Genomic DNA, 26,478 nt, shown 5'->3' with positions numbered 1-26,478 from the left:
CTCAAGTTAGTGGAAATGAGGAATCAGCTACCTAGTCTGATTCTGTTCCTGTTGAGGATGAAGAGGATGCAATGTCAGATGTGTCAGCATTGGACTTTGAGAGGTTTGTGGTCGAAGTGAGTGACTTTGAGGCTCCTGGGGAAGGTGCTCAGGAGGAGTCTGTGGAGGGGAAGTGTTGGTGCGGCACTGTAAGTGTTGCCGTGCCTCAGAACCCATGTTATTTAAGTCCATCAGGCCTGTTGTCTATTGTTGTTAAGGTGACTGCCCATATTTTTGTTATTGTAGCTATGTTTGTAGTACAATGTCTGAAAAATTTGACCTTTATTATGTCTCTAAGGGATCAAAAATGTCCAGGTATGAGGGGGTACTGCCCATATGTTATTTTTCCCATAAGATTATGTATTCTCAGTGCGCGATTTCGCAGTGCATAAGGACCAGGACCGCCCAATCTCTTGCGCACAGTGTGAGCCCACTGTATTTTAATACTGAACTCATAGCTGTTTAATATGCCAGTTCATACATTTTGACATGGTGACTATCCCTTGATCATCTGATGTTGCATGCCATTCCTACTTATACTTTAACTAATCAGGTAGTTTTCCCCACTACAGCTTTATGTTCAATAACTACATCCAAATTATCTTCCTCCAGGGAAACTTTAGCAAGTTTATTGTATAATCATAAAACTAGAAGATATGGAAGATATAAACAACATAGTTTGGCAGACTAATCCCAGTACATCATTGCAGTATCTGCCATCTTTAGATTGTTCTTTGCATAAACAGAGTATCTGTTGCCAGACACCCTAATCCCATAAGGGGGCCACTGACAAATCTCCACGTTGCTGTGTCATCTGCCATCTGATAGCCCTCCCTACTACTCACATCCCTCTCCCTCATAAATCTCTCCATTCTTCTTTTTTTGTAAATAATCATTTTAACAGGATGAACTTAGTTGTAACTTATTAAGGTAAAACTGATTTTACTGTGTGTCCTGTTTCAAGGTTTGCTTTGTTTGTACTTGATTTTATTGGGGAGTTTTCTGTGTTTTCTGCTGAACCAGTGAATGCGTTTTCCTTTTACCAATTACTTGCATTTTAATAATTGTGTGGTTCATTACACATGTAATATGAGTTCATATATTGCTTTGTTATACAGCATTTAGCTGTGTTTTAGGTAGGACCATGCTATACAATACTGCTACCATCAGCATCTTTATCTGCCTGTTGGTATTCAACTGTAGTGTATGGTTTTGTGTTTTTGCTAATCCCTTCATTCCATTGATATGATTTATTCTTTCTACCATCAGACTATTTTATTCACCTTTGAGTTGACTTCTTGTAGTGAAAGGGTAAATAAAAGTTAATTTAACCTCACCCTTTTAAAAAGTAAAATCTCTTCTTAGCTGAATAAAACTATTTGGTAGCAACAAGAATAATGTAGAAAATACATCATTGGACTGAAGGAGTTAAACTTACAGAGGAAACTTACAGAGGCTGTGGTGATTTTTTTTTTTTATTTTTTATTTTTTTTTTATTTTTTTTTTTAAATACCTTGGTAGTTTAATGCTACATTGTTTGCCTCCTTATCTACAGTGTCTTTAGTTCAGGTTCAAGACCCAAACCATGGCAGAAAAATAGGTGGTTGCTAATAGTACAGTACATTATACCTTTCATGTGGTGACTTGTTTGCCCTCCATCAGTTCATGTCAGTGATATAAACAGACAGGTGTACACAAACATAGCCAGTACAAACTTGACATGCACCACTGTTGCTGAAGACACCTTCCTAAATCATATAGTGCTTTGCCAGCTTGAGGAAGGGTTAAGTATGGCTGTCATTTTACTTCCAGTGAGAAAGTCTGCTTCTTCAGTTGACCTCATACAGGCTAATACACATACCTTGATTGTGAACATACTTATTGATAATCCCCTTTCAATCAAGAAGTAACTTCTTTCTATAACATATCTTCTCTTCAGTATTCTTATGAACTGTATCACTTAAAAAAAAAATGAAGGACAAGTATTACCATGAATAAATTTGTGCCAATCATAAGTAGGGTGTTTGTCATGTATCTGGTGGTGACATTTTAAGCCATAATATTTGTTTTTGTGTCCTGTGGTGTCTGCAGTCATTGATTGCTTTTTATGTGGTCCACTTTGATTTGATCCTTTACATGTTCCATGCAAGTTTATGTCTGATTTTCATACTTTCTTTTTGCAGCTAAGCCAGTGGGTCAGCGGCGTGCACCTCCCCCACCCCCTGTCCCCTCCTCCATGTCCTCTGCTTCCTCCCACTCGTCCCTCCACCGGTTCCCCTCCAACACACACACGTCCCCCCCTCCCCCTCCCCCTCATGCCCCACTGCACCTCCAAGTGGGCTCCAAACTGTATGGGACAGAGGCCTCTCACTGCTAGGACATCGCTTTGGTTAATGTGGATGAAACCTATTTGTGCGCTTGTAGCTGAGAGATGTTGAGTACTTCATGTTTAATGCCATTTTGTATGTGCCTGTGACCAAGAGGAGTCTCGTATGTCTTGTGTGGAGCCCTGTGTGCATATGTTCCATGTGTATCAAGTGCATGTGGCATCACTTGTTCCATTGTGTGCGTCTGATTTCCTATGCAAATTATAATCGTATCCTGCTATTAAGGACAGAAAGGGAGAGTGTGGCAGTGCAACAAAAGGAAATATTTTAGTTCCCTATCTGAAAGTTAATTGCAAAACCATTTGGTTTGATGTCAGAAATATTATACAGAAATGTATTAATATTGACAAAATTTATTAAAATCGTTAGGTTCCAAAGGAAACACTCCCTATACATTTTATATATTATCAGAAGGAGTTATGAAAACCAAAGGCAATATAATTTTACCATAGTGGATGAAACTGGGAAATTTAACTGTGAAGTGCATATAGACAATTGGGGATCTCTGGTCAGCTTCCAGATGGACTTTTATCTCCTATGTCATTAATTAAAATCCTACCATACCACCCCCAAGTGACTGTGACAGTGACAGTTTTGAGTGCAAATGAAAGAGAGCTGCATATAAAGTGCCTTTTTAGTAAGTAATGCCCCTCCCCCCCCTACTTTCCTAGTATAAGAATGATGTAGTGATTCTGGCCCTGTGACAGTTGACTCCTGCTTGGTTCTTGTGATATGTAGCTGAACATTAAGTGGTTGGCAGAGAGAGTATGGTACTCTGTGGAACAGCAAGTGAGTGCAATATTAACCAGAATTACTAACTGTGAAACCGAGTTGATGGAAGGGCCTCACTTTGGTCCTCACTGGCATGGCAATTGTCAAGGGAAAAAAAAAAATAGCTTCCAGGAAAACATAACTTCACCTGAGTGCCAAGTAATCCCTGTTTGTTCACTGTAAATATTGTTGAAGTTCTTCCTAGTATGTGCTCATCTGGGTCAAGCCATTGGGAATGTCTAGCCTAAATAAAAAGAGAGAGAAAAAAGCTATGGTATTGGAATGAGTACAAGATGAAAGTAGAGAGTATTTAGGATGAGGAAGGTTGGCTCTGTAAGTATTGTACTTTAATTTCTTGAAAGTTTACAGATGTTCCTCATGTTTAATATTAGTTGCAGCAAATGATTTCTCCACAACAATTGTTAGTATATGATGGGCTATATTTTATTGCTGCCTTTTTTTTTTTTTTTTTTTTTTTTTTTTTTTTTTTTTTTTAATGTGGTTCATATTTTTGAGAGGGTGTTTTGACTTAGTTGAAAAAATAATCAAGAGTGCCATGGATTTGTGATGGACATTTACTACATACTTAATGCATCTTCCTTGTTTACCTTGTTGTGTGGTGTGAAATTATTCATATATCGGAGTGTATCTTTGCTCATGCATTTCAGCCGTGGAAATTCACATATAATTGGAGTATGAAAACCTCCATTGGTTTTTAGATAGCAATATATATATATATATATATATATATATATATATATAATGTTTTCTTAGCTGAAAGAGCTCTGTATTGATAACTAAAATTAGTGTTTGGATATTCCCTGAATGGAGCCATTCACTCATAAGAAGTGATTTTTACACATTCCTTCTAGGATGTCAACTGTACCTTGTGTTGCTGTGAGTCTGCTAGATCATTTATGTTAAGGAGGCTCAACTCTTCTGTGTGATTGTTTTTAATAACTTTGGACATTTATATTGTACAGGTATTTTGTTTCATTAAGCATTATTAAGAGAGCTTGGTGATTCCATAACATATCAAAGCTTCCATCAGCCTCTAAAATTGTGGTATTTCAGAAGACATCATAAGTAGTTTGGATTCTTGACAGTGTGTATGGATAAGTTGTGATTTTCAGGGCCCTTACTCATCAGACTTCAGCCTCTGAAGTATATAGTCTCAGGCCTTAGTATTTGCTCACCCTCTACCGCCTGTTCCCCTGCCTAAATGGAAGTGATAGCCGGGGTTGCATACTGTGAAGATGTGTTGGTAGATCAAAGCTTTTGTAGACAGCATGAGCAGCAATGACATTGTGAAATGTTCCTTATAATAGTCTAACAAAGCTTTGATTGACAGCCTTAACACTGCAAAATGGGTCTGCATTTGGTGTGTAACCTTGGCTTCTATTCCCCCTTAGACAGGCATAAAACTAGAGGGTGAGCAGAAAATAGTTTATGAGTGTACACCTTGGCAGAGAAAGCCTGGCAAGTGAAATCAGTCTTTTAAAATTGTTGTTTAGGAGTTTATCAAGACCATTAGCTGTTTCCAGCCAAGGTGATGTAATGTGAGGAGGCAAGTGTTCATGGTAGTGGTGACCCTATGCAGTAATGTGAGTGAGGGTGTCCAGGAGTGCTTTGTGCCTTTTAGTGGTGGTTGGAGGGCTGGGGAGAGAGAGAGAAGTGCAGGCCAACCACCTATAAGGCCGTGTTGCTCTTTTCATGCTGCTCCCTTCAACCTGTCCCACAAATTTTATTCCTTTTTCTTAAGTTTATACATGTAAATCCTTGATATATGTCAGTGATGTGTTGCAGAAATCACAGATTTTTACCAATAATAAGTCTGTAAATTGGTAGAACTGGCAAACCAGTTTTATGAGCAGCAGTGGATCTTTAATGGACAGTACAGTATTTTTGTAAATTACTGTGGACATAGGCAAAATAAATGAATAAAATGAAAGATGGCTTATAGTAAGGACATTCTTAGAAAGTCTGCATTATAATTATGATGCTTATATATGTTATAGGGAATTTGTGTAACCAGTGATTTTGTGAAAGAAACACTGATATGGGACATAGTGTGTATTGACATTTTGCCTCCCGGCTTCCTTAGATTACAATTGCTGAATATATTCAGCAATTGTATTCTGAGGAAGCCGCGAGGTGAAATGTCAATACACACAGGCCTACATTGGTGTTAATTTCTCCAGTTTGTCTAAGAACAGAGAATCAATGATTTCATAAAATCCCAAGGGAATTCATGAAATGAGCTTAAATTAGGATGGGTTAATTAAGCTTAGGTTAATTTAGGCTATGGATAGGTTTAATAGGTTAGTCTGGGATAATCTAGGTTAAGTTTAGGTTAGGTTAGACAAGATTAGTTAGGTTAGGTTTGGTTAATTTAGGCAAATGCTTAACATAACTTAGCATTCATCTAAATTAACCTAACCCAACTAGCCTAGCCTAACTTAACCTAGACTATCCCAGCCTAACCTAACCAAAATTTAATCAACCCATCCGAATTTAAACTCATTTCATGAGTTTCCTAGGGATTTCATGAAATCACATTCCCTGTACAGTAATATATTCATTCATTCATCATCTAATCCAGTGTTGCCCCATGAGGAGCATAGGAACCTGGGACTAGGCAAGGTGGTCCTGACATTTAAGATGAGAGTGACCAGCCTTACTCATTCCAGAGTGTCATTACATGAGCAATAGGCCCCAACCATCCCTTGGATATAAACCTGCACCAGCTCAATCTGATTGGAACGCCTTAATTGCCTAGTAATATACATATACAGTATATATATATATATATATATATATATATATATATATATATATAATATATATATATATACACACACACACACACAGTATGTAACATTGTGTGTGTGTGTGTGTGTGTGTGTGTGTGTACTTTTTTTGTAGTTAAGTCTGCAACAAATTACAAAAAGGGTAATCTGTTAAAAATCCATTGCTAAACTTGATTTACCAAAATCTCCAAATTTACCTTATCAAGTAATGAAATTCATCCATGACATAACGAGGATTTGCTTATTTTTTTTCCCTTTTGGTCTTCACTTCTAGTTCTTGGAGTTTACAAGTTATCACCACCACAACTTTCTACTTTTTTTGTCTTATGTCCTTGTTTCTAGTTTTGGCAAATACTTAATTATTAAACTTTATAGTACATAAACTTAAGCCTCACATACTATATACTAATCTTTTCCAATTCCTCAGCATTTTGCCATCATAGTTATAAGGATAATTTTTCATGTACAGTATAGTTTTTGTAATTCATGGGACTCGTTAATGCCTCTTAATATTTATTTATTAACGAACTTGTGTTGTAATCCATTGAGCCCAGGGACTTTTTTTTTTTTTTTTTTTCCCCCCCACATCATTCTTCTTACCTTCTGCTTATTTTATTCAGCTTAGGACGGATTTCTTGACCTGCAGGGGTTCAAGTAAAGCTTAACTCCTTCCATATGAGAGGCTTCTCGTAAATTGGTTATAATTGTCATGTAGCTGGGGGGGGGGGAATAATAATAATGTCAACCAGATCCAATTTGCAAATCTCTTCTATTCAGTTATTATTTTTATTTTTTTCTGTTCATACAATTTGATTCAGCTTTGCAGACATTGTCAAACTGGACAGGTAAGATTTAACCATCATTTAACCTTACACTACAAGAAGTCTCCCAAAAGCAGATTAAATTGCCTAGAAGCAGCAAGAATAATCTAAAATGGATGTTACACAGATTTAAGAGGTCAAAATGCCTTACTTTTACTCCATTCTTGTTACCTCTAGATGATGATAATCATATCTGGAAGGGTGTTTGGCAATGAAAGGCTTTATGAAAGCTACATCTGATCCATCTAGTTAAAAAACAAAAACACTTCTAATCCCTCTAGTATGAAAAAAATTACCCCTAAGCTGAATAAAGTCATCTGGTGGAGGAAGGAGAGTCCCTGGTGAGGCCGACTCTGGCTTTACACTCTAGTCGCATTGCTGGAGAGTTTCTGCTTCTGGCGCCAGAGCTACAAAGTTACTTGTCATCAACTCTTGTTCCATGTACTGATTCTCTCAGTCTCTGATGCAGGAAGTCATCACTATAAACTGCCTTTTATATCTATATACTGTGTATATATATATATATATATATATATATATATAGTACAGTAAACCCTCAATATACAGAACCCTCTTTTAACGAATTTTGGTTTTAAAAACCACCTTGAGCTGGCCGAATGGTATGTTCATGTAACGAATTTTTGTTCAGGAAAAGAAAAGACATGCTGGAAACACTGACTAGCGTGGCACGTGCGCACGCACACACACACACACACACACACACACACACACACACACACACACACAGTAAACCTCAGTAAATTTACTCTCTGAGTCTTGGAGATGCCTCTGTCGTTTTATTCATGTTATTTCATTACAGTTTTATTCAGCTTGGGACATTTTTTTTTAACTGGGTGGGTTAGGTATAGTATTAATAAACCCCCTTCAATACAAGAAGCCTTTTTCAAGTTGAATAAAATCATCTAGTAGCAACACGAACAAACTAATAAGAACGTCACCTGGATTCAAAGTGTTAAGGAAAAATTGCCAGTTAAAGCTCCATTGCCTCCTATATAGCTAGTTTTCCACCTTCTCGCCACTATACAGTAGCAGTTACATAAATATTTGAACACATCCCAATCATATAATGAGGACAGTCTGTACTTTGGTAGGACTCCATGGATCATATTCTCGTCGATTTAGGAGGTTTTCTAGCACTTTTTTTTCCTCAATGAATTATTTCCCATATTTGGCCTCCCCTCCCCCCAAACACACATACAGAAATAAACTGGTCATGGAAGAAGTGCAAGGGAGCCTACTTAACCTCCGAGAATGTGACTGTATTATTGGTTTCTGAATGGAAGTTATTGATTGTCCTTGTATACCTCATATTGTGTTGTTTGTGTGTTGTTGGACAATTCAAAATTCCTGTACCTATGTTAGGAGTGTTGTAATTTTTTTTTTCTTTCCTTAAGAGATCACTTCCTATTATACTGTAATTATCTGTACATGTACTGTACTGTGTTCTGTATGATATTGTAATTTACTTAATCTTTTAAATACTGAATCCCTATTTTTGTAAGGTACTGTGCATGTAAGGATAAACACTGTCTTGATACTGAAGGAACCACAAGGAACTATTTGTTGTAATAATGGCACTTAACAGAGTTCTAGCCTTGCAGCCGTGCCAACCCTACTCACCCTTTCACACAGATACACAGCTACACAAGAGATCCTCATACAGACAGAAGACTTTCCCCATACACCAGTTCTTGTAAATGAACATGTCGACTTGGTTAAACAAATACTGGTACACTTGGAATTAGTTACACAAATACCTGTATTGCCACATGTGGAATTACATTAAGTATGGAACACACACACACACACACACAGTACAGTGAGGTGGCTCAACACATGATACAGTGGGTCCCTCAAAGTCTTTGCCAGGAACTCTGTCAATTTTTTACTAATCTTAGACCTGAGAATAGAAATATGGAATCATGAACAGTTTGTAATTATAATTCACTTTGTGTGTGACAGCATTGCACTGATCAGTAGGTAACCCAATTCTGTATGTTTATCCTGGCCAGTTAGTCTTAGTTTCCTATGAATAAAAATACATTCTAGGATACACTGCATAATGGTTAGTTACAGTTCTTCTTTTGCTCTATTAGGATGGTTAGGACATCATATAATCTAGTCTCCTTATGGGTAAGTTATCTTGGAAACTTTTGAGCCCACTGTATCCTGTTTTATAGTTACGAGACACACCCTGGTCACCTCAGATGGTCTGGTCCAGTTTCAGTGCTTGTTTCTTGAAATATCACATGCCATTGTTTTGAGTACTTCTGTGAATCCTGTGATACTTTACTATCAGTTGATAACAGTTAAACATTGGCACATAAAATCAAAGCATAAAACTTGACATCAGAGAAATATTCTTGAGACCAGTGTGTGCTTCTTATCTCCTCTGGCCATCACTGTAAACACTCCCTTGCTCTTATTGATTTATGCCTGTATGTTATAATGAAATCCCATCAGCTATTTTAATAACTACTATTTTGCCAGATCAAAAACAATGTACATAAATGTGTAAATACTGCCTCTGGGTTTAGGTAAGAGCATCCATATAGTAAAAGTGTTATTATTGTGCTATATTCATAAATATATTAAATAAGGTGATTTTCTTTCCTCCACTTACTCCTCCTCACTGCATTGGTTTATCTACAGATAGGTCATACCAGACTTTATAAGGCTACTTGTGTCAGGGGGTTTCACTCCACCCTTTTTTACTGTTTACCGTGCTCTGCTTAACTACCCACTCTGCAGCCCCCATGAATGCCAAGAATTCCCTTTCTGTTTGTGATTATACTAGCCCTTGCCTTTGATGGATGATTTAGACTAAACTCCTTTGATCCAATGATGTACAGGACTGGTTTATTCATGCTCCTTCCAGGTAAGTTTGTTCAGTCTTAAAATGTTTTCTCATGGTGAATGGATTAACCCATGAACTGGGACACCTCAGCAAAGAATGTGGCACTCTCTGAGACTTACCCTGGTAGGAAAGAAAAGGGACCTGTACTTTGTTTTTGTTCATTTGGAGAAGGCCTTTGACAGAGACCTTAGGGAGGTGGTGAAGTGGGCAATGAGAAAGCTTGGGATCTAGGAGTGGCTGGTTAGAGTAGTTATGGCTATGTATGTGGGTGCTTGCACCCAGGTAAGAGTGAATGGATATTTGAGTGTTGAGTTTTCCATGAATGTTTGTGTGCATCAGGAGTCAGTGTTGAGCCCTTAGCTATGTATTATGGTGCTTGAAGCCCTCTCACGTGACTTCAGAATTGGACTCGCGTGGAAGATGTATGGCGATGATTTGGTGTTGACTGCAGAGAATGAAAGGAAGTGGAAGAAAGATTTAGGAAGTGGAGAGATGGCATAGGGCACAAGGGCCTGAAAGTAAATGCTGTACAGATAAAACTATGGTGATGGTACCTAGAGTTGGCGGTGGTACTGTCAAAGAAGAGGGAGAGTGGCAATGGGCGGTTTGCCACAAGGGCGTGGGAGGTACTTCCATCTTGTGCAGTGTTTGTGATAGGTGGGTGAATAAGAGATGTAGTGGTACTAGAGACAGTGTGAGGTAATGCCAATTTCATGTGTGTGGTGTGTCGGAAAGAGCATGTGGAGATTGTCAGGTGTGAAAGGATTGATTTTGCTGGTGAGTCTCGAGTGTATGGAATAGTTTTGTTATTTGGGAGACGTGTTATGTGCTGGAGATGGGGCTAGAGCTAGCTCTGTGGCTGGGATGAAGAGTGGTTGGAAGAAGTTCAGGGAGCTGTTGCCTCTCCTGACACCAAGAGGGCTCTCCCTCCATGCTATGGGATCTTTGTATGCAACATGTTTTAGAAGTTTAATGCTTTATGGTAGTGAGACCTGGGCAGTAATGGAAGAAGATATTCGCAGGCTCAGATGTACAGAAATGACAATGATTAGGTGGACGTGCAGTGCGTCCTTGAATGAGAGGCCTGGGGAGGCTAGGTTTATGATGGAAGAGTTAAGAGGTAGGATAGGACTGGAGAATATTGGTGTTATGATGATGATAGGTAGACTGAGATGGTCTGAGAATGTGGTGAGGATGGGGGATGACAACTGGGCAAAAAAAGAGATGTGTTAATGTTAGAGGTGGGGATGCGAGAGGTAGATTGAAAAAGCCTCCCTATTCAGTCCCTTATTCCATAAGTCACACCCGGTGACTTATGGAATAAGGGACTGAATAGGGAGGCTGCCAGAGACCGAGATCGAGCAGCATGGAGGGCTGCCATTAGGTGACCAAGGCTGATGCATGTAAGCATGTTGGAGCCTTTATAAACAAAACAAAAGCTAAGTAAAACTGAATTCCCCCTCCTCCTCTTTTTTTTTTTTTTCCATTGTGGCTTAAGTCCAGTGGATACTGACCTGAACTACAGCAGTGTGCCTTCAATTTCATTTCTATATAACTAGCCTTTCCCAAATAAGTTTTTTTTTTTTTTTTTTAGTATACTGAAAAATAATCAACTTTAGGAAGCTGGTGACAAAACTGAATATATATATATATATATATATATATATATTGTAATGCTAGGTGTTATAGAGGTTGGCTTCCCGTCCCGTAAACGCCTAGTGTGTAGCTGGGCTCTCTTTCTAGAACGGAGCTTAGACAAACAGGAGAGAGGCAGGACACAAAAACTCAAGGCAACAACCTTACACATGTATTACTAAGTTGTACAGTAGAACGGGTAGATGTCATGGATACAGATACACTGGACAATCACAACTCTTACGTCTAGATATGGATTATCAGTATCGCGCAGGACACTGCTTGGGTCAAAATGAGTAGCACTTGGGGGCAGAGGTTTATGTATTACTAGTTACAGGAAGCCTAAGTTTTATACATTGTGGAGTAGCTGGTATTGCTTCACTGTTGGTAAGTGTTACTTTAGCACTGGGGTCTGTGTACGGTTTTAGTATTGGGTGTTATCAGATGGTAGCGTATTCACTATAATAGACCCATGTCTCACTGCGTGGCCGTGTTCACGGTTGCACTGTCACTTTTACTCACTCCACCACTTTGATATTATCACTGGTGCTTTCTTACTGACTTCCGTGATGTGGTTAGTTCATTGCTCTGCCTTCATGTCACTGAGTCACGGACACTGTGCTATCACTGTCACTCCTTTCTGATCTGGGTGTTGTGGCAGTCAGGTACAAGGGCGGCGGAGGCGTCACAGCCTTACTACTGAGGGGGCTGGGTTCTGCTGGGGACCTCTGCATCCAGAGGCCACGGGATCATGCGCAGGGGCGTCCCCTCTTGTCCAGGGCTGCGGTTGGCAAAGGTCCCCGAGCTTTCAGGGCTAGGGGCGGGAGTATGACCCTCAGGGCTGGGGCCGACTGAGGCGCCTGACGGAGGACGAAGATCTCCGGCGTCGGGATGTGGGGAGATCCTGCCCAGGGGTCCTGGGGCCAGTCTGGGGTTCCCGAGGGCTGCGATCCCCGGTGCTTGGCGGCGCCGTTAGGTAGGGGCTGCGGCACCGGCCTACGTTGGGGTCCGTCAGGTGGGTCCTCCCCAGAGCTGGTTGCAGGGAGAAGAGGCCGAAGGAAGTCACGGGGCCTCTCTAGTACTCCTCCAGGCTGGAGACTCCCTCTGAGTCGTGGGTTGAGAAACAGGAGTCAGCTTCTGACGGAGGAGCGGCTACAGGCCGTCTCCTTCCATAGGGCCCGGCTACTGGCTGTGGATTTCTAGAGGCACGGTTATCTGCTGTCCCCAAGGCCCGGCTACTGGCCATGGCCTGGGGGAGGGAGTAGCTACCAGCAGACCCAAGGGCACCTTCGGAGCGGCTACAGGCTGCCTGCTGATGAAGGCAGGAGTGACTATAAGCTGTCTCCTGATTTCTCTCAGAGCGGTTACAGGCCGTCTCCTTCAGGAGGGTTTAGCGGATACAGGCCGTCTCGAGAAGGGCATCTTCAGAGAGGCTACAGGCCGTCTCCTGACGAAGGCGGAAGCGGCTTCAGGCCGTCTCCTGGTTCCTCTCAGAGTGGCAACAAGCCATCTCCTTCAGGAGGGTTGAGCGGTTACAGGCCGTCTCGAGAAGGGCACCTTCAGAGCGGCTACAGGCCATCTCCTGACGAAGGCGGGAGTGGCTGCAGGCTGTCTCCCGATTCCCCTCAGAGCGGCTACAGGCTGTCTCCTTCAGGAGGGTTGAGTTGCTACAGGCTGTCTCAGGAAGGGCACCTTCAGAGCAGCTACAGGCCGTCTCCTGACGAAGGGGGGAATGGCTGCAGGCCGTCTCCTGATTCCCCTCAGAGCGGTTACAGGCAATCTCCTTTAGGAGGATTGAGCGGCTACAGGCCGTCTCGAGAAGGGCACCTTCAGAGCGGCTACAGGCCATCTCCTGACGAAGGCGGGAGCGGCTACAGGCCATCTCCTTATTTCCGTCAGAACGGCTACAGGCCGTCTCCTTCAGGAGGGTTGAGCATCTACCGGCCGTCTCAAGGGTGCTGGCAGGAGCTGGAGGAACAGCTCCACCCCGATGTTGGTTGGGGAAGGCTTGCCTGGAAGGTAGTCTGGTATTCCGGCTATGGTGGCGGCGCGCAAGCTCCGGGTCATAGGGGCGCGCGGCCCGGCCAGACTTATGCTGTTGTCACCCCGAGTCCCGGCGCATTGTCGTTGCTCCTCTATGGGCTCCTTGTGGGGGTGTCGGGTCGCCCCCTGTGGCACTATACTGCATTTTATATACATATATATATATATATATATATATTGTAATGCTAGGTGTTTTAAGGGTCAGTTTCCCGTCCCTTAAACGCCTAGTGTGTAGCTGGGCTCTCTTTCTAGACCAGAGCTTAGACAAATAGTAGAGAGGCAGGACACAAAAACTCAAGGCAACAACGTTACACATGTATTACTAAGTTGTACAGTGGAACAGGTAGATGTCATGGATACAGATACACTGGACAATCACAACTCTTATGTCTAGATATGGGTTATCAGTATCGCGCAGGATACTGCTTGGGTCAAAATGAATAGCACTTAGGACAGAGGTTTACGTATTATTAGATACAGGAAGTCTGAGTTTTATATATTCATGGAGTAGCTGGTACTGTTTCACTGTTGGTAAGTGTTACTTTAGCACTGGGGCCTGTGTACGGTTTTAGTATTAGGAGGTGTTATCAGATGGTAGCACATCTGTATAAAAGACCCGTGTCTCACTGCATGGCTGTGTTCACGGTTGCACTGTCACTTTTACTCATTCCACCACTTTGATATTATCACTGGTGCTTTTCTTACTGACCTCCATTATGAGGTTAGTTCACTGCTCTGCCTTCCTGTCACTGAGTCACGGACACTGTGCTATCACTGTCACTCCTTTCTGATCTGGGCGTCGTGGTGGTCAGGTATAAGGGTGGCGAAGGTGTCACAGCCTCACTACTGACGGGGCTGGGTTTCGCCGGGGGCCTCTGCGTCCAGAGGCCACAGGATCACAAGCAGGGGCGTCCTCTCTCGTCCGGGGCTGTGGGTGGCGAAGGGCCCCGCGCTTTCAGGGCTGGGGGCGGGAGTACGACCCTCAGGGCTGGGGCCGAACAACTGCCTGAATTCTCACTCAGGCGCCTGACGGAGGACGAAGATCTCCTGCATCGGGGTGTGGGAAGATCCCGCCTGGGAGTCCTGGGGGTGGTCAGGGGTTCCCGAGGGCTGTAGTCCCCAGTGCTCGGCGGCGCTGTCAGGAAGGGGCTGAGGCACCGGCCTACGCCGGGGTCCATCAAGTGGGTCATCTCCAGAGCCGGTTGCAGGGAGCAGAGGCTTGGGGAAGTCATGGGGCCTCTCCAGTACTTCTCCAAGCTGGGGACTCCCTCTGGGTCGTGGGTTGAGGAGCAGGAGTCAGCTCCTGACGGAGGAGTGGCTACAGGCCGTCTCCTGCCGTAGGGCCCGGCTACTGGCCGTAGCCTTCTAGGGGTGTGGCTATAGGCCGTCGCCATGGCCCAGCTACTGGCCATGGCCTGGGGGAGGGAGCAGCTACCAGCAGACCCAAGGGCACCGTCAGAGCGGCTACAGGCCGCCTCCTGACGAAGGCGGGAGTGGCTGCAGGCCATCTCCTGATTTTCCTTGGAGCGGCTACAGGCCGTCTCCTTCAGGAGGGTTGCGCGGCCACAGGCCGTCTCAGGAAGGGCACCTTTAGAGCGGCTACAGGCCGTCTCCTGATACCCCTCAGAGCGGTTACAGGCTGTCTCCTTCGGGAGGGTTGAGCGGCTATATGCCGTCTCGGGGAAGGCACCTTCAGAGTGGCTACAGGCCGTCTCCTGACGAAGGTGGGAGCGGCTGCAGGCCGTCTCCTGATTTCCCTCAGAGTGGCTACAGGCCATCTCCTTCAGGAGGGTTGAGCAGCTACTGGCCGACTCAGGGATGCTGGCAGGAGCTGGAGAAACAGCTCCACCCCGATGTTGGTTGGGGAAGGCTCGCCGGAAGGTAGTCTTGTATTCCTGCTATGGTGGTGGTGGGCGAGCTCTGGGTCATAGGGACGCGCCGCCCAGGCGGACTTATGCTGGTTGCCCTGAGTCCCAGTGTGCTGTCGTTGCTCCTCTATAGGCTCCTTCTGGGGGTGTCGGGTCGCCCCCTGTGGCACTATACTGCATTTTACCACAGTCTGCTGGGAAAAAGTCACGTCCCTGTGAATAGAGGTGGTAAACTTTGGTGTCGTATGTGTTGTAGACTGGCTGTAGGTGTTAGAGGAGGGCGCGCCAGGCTGTGGTGATGGAGTTCTCGTGTTGTTGCTCATCACAAGTGAGGATGAGGGTGGATGAGTCGGTGGAAGAGCGGAGGAGTCGTAGGAGGTGGTGAGGTCCTGGGACTCGTTTTCGCCCAAGGGGCGGCGCCCAAATGGCTCGCCGAATCCTCATGGCGCTAGGTGTTATCCTTTGTGCAGGGATGTGTCGAATGCTGGAGATGGATGGTGAGTGTGGGGTTTTATGCTGGGGTAATGCGGCGTGGTGCCTCTGGGGAGCGTAGGTGGCCGGGATTTGTGCCTGGTGTATCATGAGTGTGAGATGATTTAGGGCAGGGGTAAGGGTGTGATTTTGCAGCAAGGTGGGTTGGGTGGGAGAGTAAGTGTATCGGGTGGGTGGGCGGGAGAGGCGGCCGGAGTGTGTGATGGTTGTTTTAAGGGTGGGTGTGGGTGGTGATGTGGGTGTGCAGTGTTGGCATGTGTGTGAGGTGCACAGGGCATGCGAGGGCGGCTGTGGGGTGGTAGGGGTGTGGGCGGCGGGGGGAATGGAGTGTTGGGTGAGTCGGTGGTGATGTCATGGGGGCGTGGGTGGCACAGGTGGCGTTGGGGGCGGGCGGGGTTGAGGGGGCGTGTGTGGGAGGCGGGCTGGGAGATGCGCTGGCAGTGGTTGGTGGTGGGGAAGGCGGAGTTGGGATTGGGGAGGGGGTGGTGTATTTTGCGGGTCGGGGTGGAAGGTGGCCAGAGTGGGTGAGGGGAGGTTTTAGGGTGGGAGTGGTGAGGTGAGTGCGTGGCCCTTTGGTGCTGTGGCTGCGTGTGGCATGGCGGTGGAAGTGGTACGCCAGGGTGGGTGGTGTGTGGGGGTGTGACGGTGCTCTGGCACTAGAGGTCAGTAGCAGTGGTGAGGTGGCAGGTGAGGTGGCTTGAGGTGTGGGTGGTGAGGAGGGAGTGCAGTCTTGTGGTGCCATCTCTGTGTTTGGTGGTGGGGTGGTTTGGGCGGTAGCAGGGTTCTGTGCTCGCAGTGTGGGGTGGGCAGTAGGTGCGAAGCCAGGGGATGGTGCGGGTGAGGGGGTGGTGTTGGGCAGTGTGCGGTGCTAGAACTGTGGTGGCTTGGTTGGAGTTGGTTGTATTGGCGGCAGTGGTGGGGTGTTAGGGGCTGAGGAGTGGGGCGTGGCGGGTGGTGTGTGTCGTCAAAGGCGAGGTAAGGCAGAGTGAGGTGAAGGAGCCGGTGGTGGGGGGGAGGTGCAGCCTTGCAGTGTTATCTGAATGTTCGGTGATGGGGCGGTGTAGGTGGTAGCAGGAGTCTGAGCTCGTAATGGAGTGGTGGGTGGTGAGGTGTGGGGTGTGGTGGGCGGCAAGGCATCTGGTGAGGTTATTGGGGACGAGCTGGGGGTCCATGGGGATGGTGAGGTTGAGGGTGGGGTAGGGGAGATGAACGAAAAAGAGGAAGTGGGTGAGGGTGGGTCAGAGAAAGAGGAGGGTAAAAGAGCAGAGACAGAGGGAGGAGAGTGAAAGGAAACGTGTCGTTTCCTCCTGTCGTAGACTGGGGGGGGATGTGAGGTAGCCCCCGCTAGGATAGGGGGGTGCGAGGACGGTGGTGGGTGCCTTCTGTCCTTTTTCTTTCTGTTTCTGTTTCCCTTAAGCTCAGGGCAATTGGCGTGTGGTGGGGTGGCTTGTAGGCATCCTTGGGTCGTTCTGCTGCGCCAGGCAGTTTTGAGCTGCTTGCGGATGTCATGAATGGGGCATCCGTGGCTGCAAGCAGAAAATTCCCACGGGTTAATCGCGATGATGCCCGTGAGAAACTGATATATTGCACTGATGTGTTGAGGGGTGGAGTGGACAGCTAGAAGGTGCCTCGTTACTTGGGTATCTTTCTCCAGGTCTCCTGTAGGGTCATGTATGATAAAATGTTCTTTGATGAAACTGGGGAGGATCCTGATAAGTGTGTAAAACATGAGTTGTTCCCGGGTTTTGTCATCTGCCTCCGGGTAGGCAGTAGTGACCAGGCGTCTCGCCTGGATTAAAGTATCGTCTAAGTTGCCATCGAAAGTTAAACTATCCAGTTGGGACAGTGCCACCACTTTACCTAGTGATGAGTTGATGGCTTGAATCACAAGTTTCGTGAAATTCTGCCAGGTGAGCCCCGGGACGATCTTGGGTGCTATCTTAGCTGCTGCTCTGCGCAGTAATAGGAATGTGACTGCAATTTTCTGCTTGTCATCCTCGAAACTGATATCTAGCAAAGGTTTAATAACTGCCAGGTATGTGTGAACATCATACTGTTCGGGGTCGAACTTAGGTAATTGCACATGCGGTTTGGTTGCCATTTGCAGTATCTTCTGATTACCTCTCTCGTATGCCCAGGTCAAGAACCACCGCTGTCCACCAGTGTAATGCTAGGTGTTTTAAGGGTCGGCTTCCCGTCCCTTAAACGCCTAGTGTGTAGCTGGGCTCTCTTTCTAGACCGGAGCTTAGACAAATAGGAGAGAGGCAGGACACAAAAACTCAAGGCAACAACCTTACACATGTATTACTAAGTTGTACAGTGGAACGGGTAGATGTCATGGATACAGATACACTGGACAATCACAACTCTTACGTCTAGATATGGATTATCAGTATCGCGCAGGATACTGCTTGGGTCAAAATGAATAGCACTTAGGACAGAGGTTTACGTATTATTAGATACAGGAAGTCTGAGTTTTATATATTCGTGGAGTAGCTTTTTTTTTTTTTTTTTTTTTTTTTTTTTTTTGTGACCGACTCTGGGCATAGGCTTCACAGCCTGCTTTCAAGGCTCAGTAGTCCTCCTACGTACCGCACACCTCTACATGTCACCACTTCGGCGCTAACACCCACCGTCCATACTGAATACATGTTAGGGCTGTCTCATACAGGACTGGTGTATTGGTATTAGCGGGGGTATTTTTACGACATGTCGGCGGGCCTTCTGGTAGATCAGTAAAGTCTGATTTTTCTGAAATTCAAATCCTTAAACTGTTCCCTGCCTCAGCGGGATTTGAACCCGGGTCCGTTAGGACTGCAGGCCAACTCTCTACCGATTGAGCCACCGTTTCACTGTTGGTGTTACTTTAGCACTGGGGCCTGTGTACGGTTTTAGTATTAGGAGGTGTTATCAGATGGTAGTGTATTCACTATAATAGACCCATGTCTCACCGCATGGCCGTGTTCACGGTTGCACTGTCACTTTTACTCACTTCACCACTTTGATATTATCACTGGTGCTTTTCTTACTGACTTCCGTTATGAGGTTAGTTCACTGCTCTGCCTTCCTGTCACTGAGTCACGGACACTGTGCTATCACTGTCACTCCTTTCTGATCTGGGCGTCGTGGTGGTCAGGAATCAGGGCAGCGAAGGTGTCACAGCCTCACTACTGACGGGGCTGGGTTCTGCCGGGGGCCTCTGCGTCCAGAGGCCACGGGATCACGTGCAGGGGTGTCCTCTCTCGTCTTGGGCCGTGGGTGGCGAAAGGCCCCGCACTTTCAGGGCTGGGGGCGGGAGTACGACCCTCAGGGCTGGGGCCAAACAACTGCCTGAATTTCTTGCTCAGGCGCCTGACGGAAGACGAAGATCTCCAGCGTCAGGGTGTGGGAAGATCCCACCCGGGAGTCCTGGGGGCAGTCTGGGGTTCCCAAGGGCTGCTGTCCCTGGTGCTTGGCGGCGCCATCAGGAAGGGGCTGCAGCACCGGCCTACTTCGGGGTCCGTCAGGTGGGTCCTCTCCAGAGCCGGTTGCAGGAAGCAGAGGCCGGGGGAAGTCATGGGGCCTCTCCAGTACTCCTCCAGGCTGGAGACTCCCTCTGCGTCGTGGGTTGGGGAACAGGAGTCAGTTCCTGACAGAGGAGCGGCTACAGGCCATCTCCTGCCATAGGCCCGGATACTGGCTGTGGTCTTCTAGTGGTGCGGCTATCAGCCATCGCCAAGGCCCAGCTACTGGCCATGGCCTGGGGGAGGGAGCAGGGCTCTACCAGCAGACCCAAGGGCACCTTTGGATTGGCTACAGGCTGCCTCCTGACGAAGGCAGGAGTGGTTGCTGGCCGTCTCCTTCAGGAGGGTTGAGTGGCTACAGGCTGTCTCAGGAAAGGCACCTTCAGAGCAGCTACAGGCCGTCTCCTGACGAAGGGGGGAACGGCTGCAGGCCGTCTCTTGATTCCCCTCAATGCGGCTACAGGCCATCTCCTTCAGGAGGGTTGAGCGGCTACAGGCCGTCTCAGGGAGAGCACCTTCAGAGCAGCTACAGGCCGTCTCCTGACGAAGGCGGGAGCAGCTGCAGGCCATCTCCTGATTTCCCTCAGAGCGGCTACAGGCCGTCTCCCTCAGGAGGGTTGAGCGGCTACCGGCCATCACAGGGGTGCTGGCAGGAGCTGGAGAAACAGCTCCACCCTGATGTTGGTTGGGGAAGGTTCGTCCGGAAGGTAGTCTTGTATTCCTGCTATGGTGGCAGCGGGCGAGCTCCGGGTCATAGGGGCACGCGGCCCGGGCGGACTTATGCCATTGTCACCCTGAGTCCCGGCGCGGTCGATGCTCCTATGGCTCCTTTTGGGGGTGTTGGGTCGCTCCCTGTGGCACTATACTGCATTTTATATACAGATATATATATATATATCTATATATATATATATATATATATATATATAAATGCTTTGCATATTCCTGATTCCCCTCAGTGTGGCTACAGGCCATCTCCTTCAGGAGGGTTGAGCGGCTACAGCCCGTCTCGGGGAGGGCACCTTCAGAGCATTATAGACCAATCCCAGCTGAAGAGGACATTTTGCCAGCCGAGAGAGATTTGCAGATAGAAACAGGGGATATAACTTTGGAAGAGGCAGCAAAATCTATAAAGGAGTGAAAGAATTTTAAGGCACCAGGAGAGGATGGAATATTCCCTGAAATGCTTAACCCGCCCCGTCCCGGCCACTTTTCGACCACTGGTACCCCCCAATCCCGGGCAATTTTCGACCTTTTTTTTTTTTTTGCTAAAACTTTCGCTTTTGGTGAGAAACATCGAAAATTCATAGAGAAATCGCTCACCTGAGGTTTAAAATACTCATTACAGGTAGGAGAGCCTCCTTACCTTACTGGGTTTTCTATCAGGCTGGCACCAAAGAAAACGAGTTCTATGGGAGGATAACTATTTCACACCACTCATAAACGGTATTTATTTATTTACTGTTACGAATTTATATGTAGTACAAGAGTATATTGGTTTTCAAGCAGTAATATAGGCATTATAAGCATTGGTTCACTCACTAATACCTGACCTTTTTTTGCCACATTACCTGATCATCATTTCTAACTGTTTCTTCCTCTAATGCTATGTAAAGTTTGTCCTCCACATTGACATTGATTGGGGAATCACTCTGGCCCTGAATTTCGTACCGTGGCATGACATGGCTATACTGGCCAGGTCACTGATAACAGGTGAATTGCTGAGAAAAGGGCATGCAGGGGGGGGAGGAGGTCATGCTGGGTAAGGCATTGTCTCTGCCTGGCATCTTGTTGAGGAAGGTGTCCCGTGTATACGTACCAAAAATGACTCGCGAAAATTGAAAATTGTGGAAATTATGAACCTTGCAATTGCAGGACGTTGAAGTACGTCCTCGGGATTAGCTGTGACAAAATGTGAGGACGTGGAAGTACGTCCTCGGGATTAGCTGTGACAAAATGTGAGGACGTGGAAGTACGTCCTCGGGATGGCGCGGGTTAAGGCAGAAAATGACGAGTTGATGAATGCGCTTTTGAAACTTTTTAATGTGGCTTGGGATAATGGTGGAATTCCAGAAGAGTGAAAAAATGAAGTGATTATAAAAATACCAAAAAAGGGAGATTTAAGTGTGTGTGGCAATTGGAGGGGGATAATTTTGACACCTGTAGTTGCAAAAGTCTTTTCCAAAATCTTGTTGAACAGAATAGAGCCAGTAATTGATAAAATTTTAAGAGAAGAACAAGCGGGATTTAGAAAGGGTCGAGGTTGTCTATCTATCTGTCTATCTATTGCCAGACGCCATAATCCCGTAGGGGGTGGCCATTTGACTGAGTTATTTGTTTTTCGGGGAGGGGCACTAACCCTCCACCAACCCACTTGTTGACACGTAGGGAGCACGTATGGGTTGGTTATATGGTTACCACCCAGCGTTGTAAATGATTTCCTGGCTTACAGGAAACCATTTGGCTTGTCACTCAATGTAAAGCCACCTGTAAAGGAAAGAAAAGCAATAAGAAGTGACAGGAAAGATGGGAGAAATAGGAAGAGAGGAGGGCAGGCACTGAAAAAGAATGATAAAGGCTAAGGAAGAAGTAGGTAGCACTACATTAAGTGAGTGGATGATGGTCGCCACCACCTACCACAAAATGATCAGATTTTATTGTAAGGTATCTAATGCAACAAGCTAATGAGATGAAAATGCCACTTTTATGTGTTTTGTGGATTTTGAAAAGACGTTTGACAGTGTTTCACGTGGAGCTATGTTGAAAATTATGAGATTACCAGAAAAGTTTGTAAATATTATTAGAAGCTTGCATGAAGGTACTTTTTGTAAGGTAATGGTGGGTGGTTCTTTGAGTGATCCATTTGAAGTTAGGTCAAGCGTGATTCAAGGAGTTCTTTCGACATTGCTGTTTGTTTTGGTTATGGATTATGTTATGAGAAAGGTTGTAAGGAGAACAGGTGCAGGAATTAACTGGAAAGAAAATAAGAAGCTGATGGATTTGGACTATGCTGATGATATTGTACTGTACTGATTTGCGGAAGTATTTACGAGATGCAGAGGGTGCTTGATTGTGTGGTGGAGGAAGGAGGAAAAGTGGGATTGGTAATTAATTGTGGAGTGAAATTATTAATATGAACGTGGAGAACCAAATCGATTGTGTAATTGAGAATAATGTGGTGAAGAATGTAGAAAACTTTATATCTGGGAACGATTGGAGGAACACTCTGTGATAATTTGCCCATGTGAAAAATATGGAAATAAGCTGACTAGAAGAGTGTAACTGAGGTGAAGGGGGAACGAAAAACCGACGATGAGGTGGAGGGATGGGGTGGAAAGATAGCCTATTAATGTGAGAGAGGGGTGTGTGAGCTAGAGAGGGAAGTCTAAAGAGAGAAGACAGTGAGATATGGAGGCGATTTGTCTGTGGGCATCCCTTACGGGATTAGGCATCTATCTACAAACAGACGGATAGATAGATAGTCCCTTCTTTCCACTGTCCCACGATTAAAAATCTATTCCAGTTTATCCCCTTAACCTGTATTAACCCCTACAAGACGGGCATCGGAATGTTTTGATACACCCTCAGAACTGGAATATTCGGCAGGTGCGATAATGTGGGGGGTGGTGTTGGAGGGTGGGAGGGGTGTTGAGGGGGTTGTGTGGGGGATGGGTTGGGTGGTTGGGGGAGGTGGGGGTTGGTGTGGGGGTGGGTGTGGGGGGTAGGGTGGGGTTGGGTGGTGGGTCGAGGGGTGGGGGTGGCGATGGGGGTTGGAGGGGTGGGGGCATGGGGAGGGAGTGGGGGTTTGGGGGTGGTGGGTGGGGGAGGGTAGGGGGTTGGGGGCTGGGGATGGTAGGGGTTGGTGGTGGAAGGTAGGGGTGAGGATGGTGGGGGGATTGTGGGGGAGTGGGGGTGGTCAGGGGATTGGGGGGTAGTGGGGGCGGGGTGCGTGGGAGGTGGTTGGTGGGGGGTTGAGGTGGGGAGGGTGTGGGTGGTGGTGGGGGAGTGGGAGTTAGGGGTGGTAAGGGGTGGCAGGGAGGGTTAGGAGCAGTGGAGGGAGTTGGGGGGACGGAGGGGAGGCGGCGGGGGGGGGGGGGAGTCGTGACCGCATACGCGGACACCCGTCTTTCTGACCCCACTACCCTTGGACAGCATATGCAGACACCCATCTTTTAGGGGTTAAATATTATTCATGCTACATTCAGAGAGTTTTCTTCAGCTTAGGTAGACCTCCTGTGGTAAAGGTATTAATGAAGGCTATAGGGGAGGGCGGTGATGGTTCGGACACACTTTCAAAAATATTTATAAAAATTCAGGTCTAAGCAGGAATGTAATGTGGTTCATGTTAAAATGTTGCCACATCCTTTCACTCTTTAGGCTGATGATATGAAATTCTTAGCTTTTCAGCTTTAAGCCATAGTTAACGAAACACAAGTAACTAAATCGTCTGAACAATCCCTACCAGGGGTGTTTGGGTCGGACAAAAGCGTGGGATGGTTCGGCCACATGTGTTACTTGGCATATGTTTAAAATTATTGAGTTGGATAAAAACAAATTTATTAATTCAAAGATATTTTATTTTCCTAAAGTATATGCAGACACCCATCTTTTAGGGGTTAAATATTATTCATGCTACATGGCGGGGGGGACTCAACCTGGCCGCACTATGGGGTGGTACTACTACTCTGCGGCCAGGTTGTGTTAGGAAGAATACTGCCACCGTATTCCCTGCGTGTCGTAAAAGGCGACTAAAAGGGGCGGGGTGAGGGGACTAGGGACCCCCTCCTCTGTTTTGTAGTTCCTAAAAAGAGACAGGCCAGAGAAAGGGATGGGGGATGGAGTTATCCCTGTACCCTGAAGATTGGGTCTATGAATGTGCGTGGATGTAGTACGATTGAGGCTAAAAGGGAGGAGATTGGGAGAATGTTTGTGAGAAGAAAGTTGGATGTGTTAGCTTTGAGTGAAACGAAGATGAAAGGGAAGGGGGAATCTATGTTTGGAAGTGTGAATGGAAGATTGTCAGGTGTTGATAGAGGAAGGGCAAGAGAAGGTGTGGCCTTGTTAGTGAGTCCGGAAGTTCAGCAATGTGTGATTGAATGGAAGGAGGTGTCATCGAGACTGATGTGGGTGAAAGCGAAATTTGAACGTGAGTTGTGGGTGTTTGTGAGTGCATATGGGCCTGGTAGTGAAAGGGATGAACAAGAGAGGGAGTCTTTCTGGAATGATGTTGATGAGTGTCTGCAGAGTTTTGAAGCGAATGTGAATGTGGTAATGATGGGAGATCTGAATGCTAGAGTGGGAAATGTAGCAGTTGAAGGTGTAGTTGGTATGCATGGTGTGCCTGGAAGAAATGAAAATGGGGAACGAATGATAGCGATGTGTGTTGAGCGAGAGATGGTGATTGGGAATACGCTGTTTGAGAAGAAAGATATTTATAAGTATACATGGGTGAGACAGGAGGGTGGAAGGGTTGTTGATAGAGCCTTGATGGACTATGTGGTTGTGTCTAGGAATGTAATAGGAAGATTGTTGGATGTGAGAGTTCTGAGAGGGGAGGGTGGAGGTATGTCTGACCACTACCTGGTGGAGGGAAAGTTAAGAGTAGGAAAGAGATGGATGAGAGCTAGGAGGGTTAGGTGTGGCAGGGAGGTTTTGAAAGTGAGTGAGTTGGATAAAAGAGAGAAAAAGATAGAGTATCAGGAGAAATTGAAAGATGAGTGGAACGCAGTGAAAGATCGGGAAAATGGCAGCGTGGAGGAGGAATGGCAGTTGTTTAAGAGTGCTGTGGTGGGGCATGCAGAAGAGGTGTGTGGTGTGAGACGTGTGGGTGGTGGTGTAAGAAAAGGAAGTGAATGGTGGTGCGAGGAAGTAAGTATGGCTGTGGCAGAGAAGAGACGTGCATATGAAGTGTGGCTGCAGAGGAAGGATGAGATGTCATATGAAAGGTATAAGGAGAAGAGGAATAGAGCGAGAAGGGCTGTGCGTGATGCTAAAGTGGCAGCAGATGAGAGGTGGGGTAGGCGGCTGACAGAGAATTTTCAGCAGAATAAGAAAATGTTTTGGAAGGAGGTGAAAAGGGTGCGAAAGGGAGAGTCTGGGAAGGAAGAACGAGTAAAAGCAGAGGATGGAAGGATGTTAATTGAGATGGATGCAGTAAGGAAGAGATGGGCAGAGTATTTTGAAAGATTGTTAAATGTAGAGGAGGAAAGGGTGGCTGAGATTGTGGCGGATGGAAGGGTGCAAGGAATAAATGTGTTGGGAGAGTTGAATGATTCTTTGATCACGAAGGAAGAAGTGGAGAAGGCAGTAAAGGAGATGAAAACAGGGAAAGCTGCAGGTATGGATGGGTGTGCTGTGGAATGCCTGAAGGGGTGGTGGAGTGACTATTGTTGACTGGTTAGTAAGATTGTTGAATGTGTGCTTTGAGAAAGGTATGGTGCCAATTGACTGGGCAAGTGCTTGTGTGGTCCCGTTGTATAAAGGCAAGGGTGATAAGTATGAATGTACTAGCTTTAGGGGTATAAGTCTGTTGAGTGTTGTAGGTAAGGTGTATGGTAGAGTGTTAATTATGAGAGTTAGAGAGGGTACAGAGGGAGTGATTAGTGATGAGCAGTGTGGCTTTAGGGGAGGGAGGGGATGCGTTGATCAGGTGTTTTGCTGTGAGACAAGTGTGTGAAAAGTATTTAGTAAAGGCAAGGATGTGTTTTAGGCATTTATGGATTTAGAGAAAGTGTATGATAGAATTGATAGGGAGGCTTTGTGGACTGTTTTAAGATTGTATGGACTTCATGGTAGGTTACTAAAAGGGGTGAAACGTTTTTTTGTAAATAGTAGAGCGTGTGTAAGAGTGGGAAATGCTGTGAGTGATTGGTTTCCTGTGAGAGTGGGGCTGCGACAGGGATGTGTGATGTCGCCTTGGTTGTTTAATATTTACATGGATGGTGTTGTAAGGGAGGTGAATGCAAGAGTTTTAGGTGGTCTGAGTCTGGTAAATGTTGATGGAGGAGAGTGGAATCTGAAGCAGCTGCTGTTTGCAGATGATACTGCACTGGTGACTGATTCAGAGGAGAGACTGAGACAGTTGGTAGAGGAGTTTGGAAGGGTGTGTGAAAGGAGGAAATTGAAAGTAAATGAGAATAAGAGTAAAGTGATGAAGTGTACGAGGTTGATAGATGGTAGGGGGATGAATATAGTTTTGAATGGTGAGTTGCTTGAGGAGGTAGATTGTTTT

General features: G+C 45.9%; 1 protein-coding gene across 1 annotated transcript in view; it reads left to right on the top strand.

The window, feature by feature from the left end:
• LOC145395059 (uncharacterized) overlaps positions 1–2,416 on the top strand; it is a 288,850-nt gene extending 286,434 nt beyond the window's left edge. The window contains exon 13 of the mRNA XM_080268814.1: positions 2,223–2,416. Coding sequence (XP_080124940.1) covers positions 2,223–2,416 — 194 coding nt within the window. The remainder of the gene's footprint in view (positions 1–2,222) is intronic.
• The last annotated feature ends 24,062 nt before the right edge of the window (positions 2,417–26,478 follow it).

This window comes from Coenobita brevimanus, chromosome 29 (assembly GCF_032717465.1).
Source record: "Coenobita brevimanus isolate Jiangsu-jjx chromosome 29, ASM3271746v2, whole genome shotgun sequence".
In the NCBI taxonomy this organism is placed as follows: Eukaryota; Metazoa; Arthropoda; class Malacostraca; order Decapoda; family Coenobitidae; genus Coenobita; species Coenobita brevimanus.
Note: the sequence above shows the minus strand (reverse complement) of the source record. Positions and strands in the feature narration are given on the sequence as shown.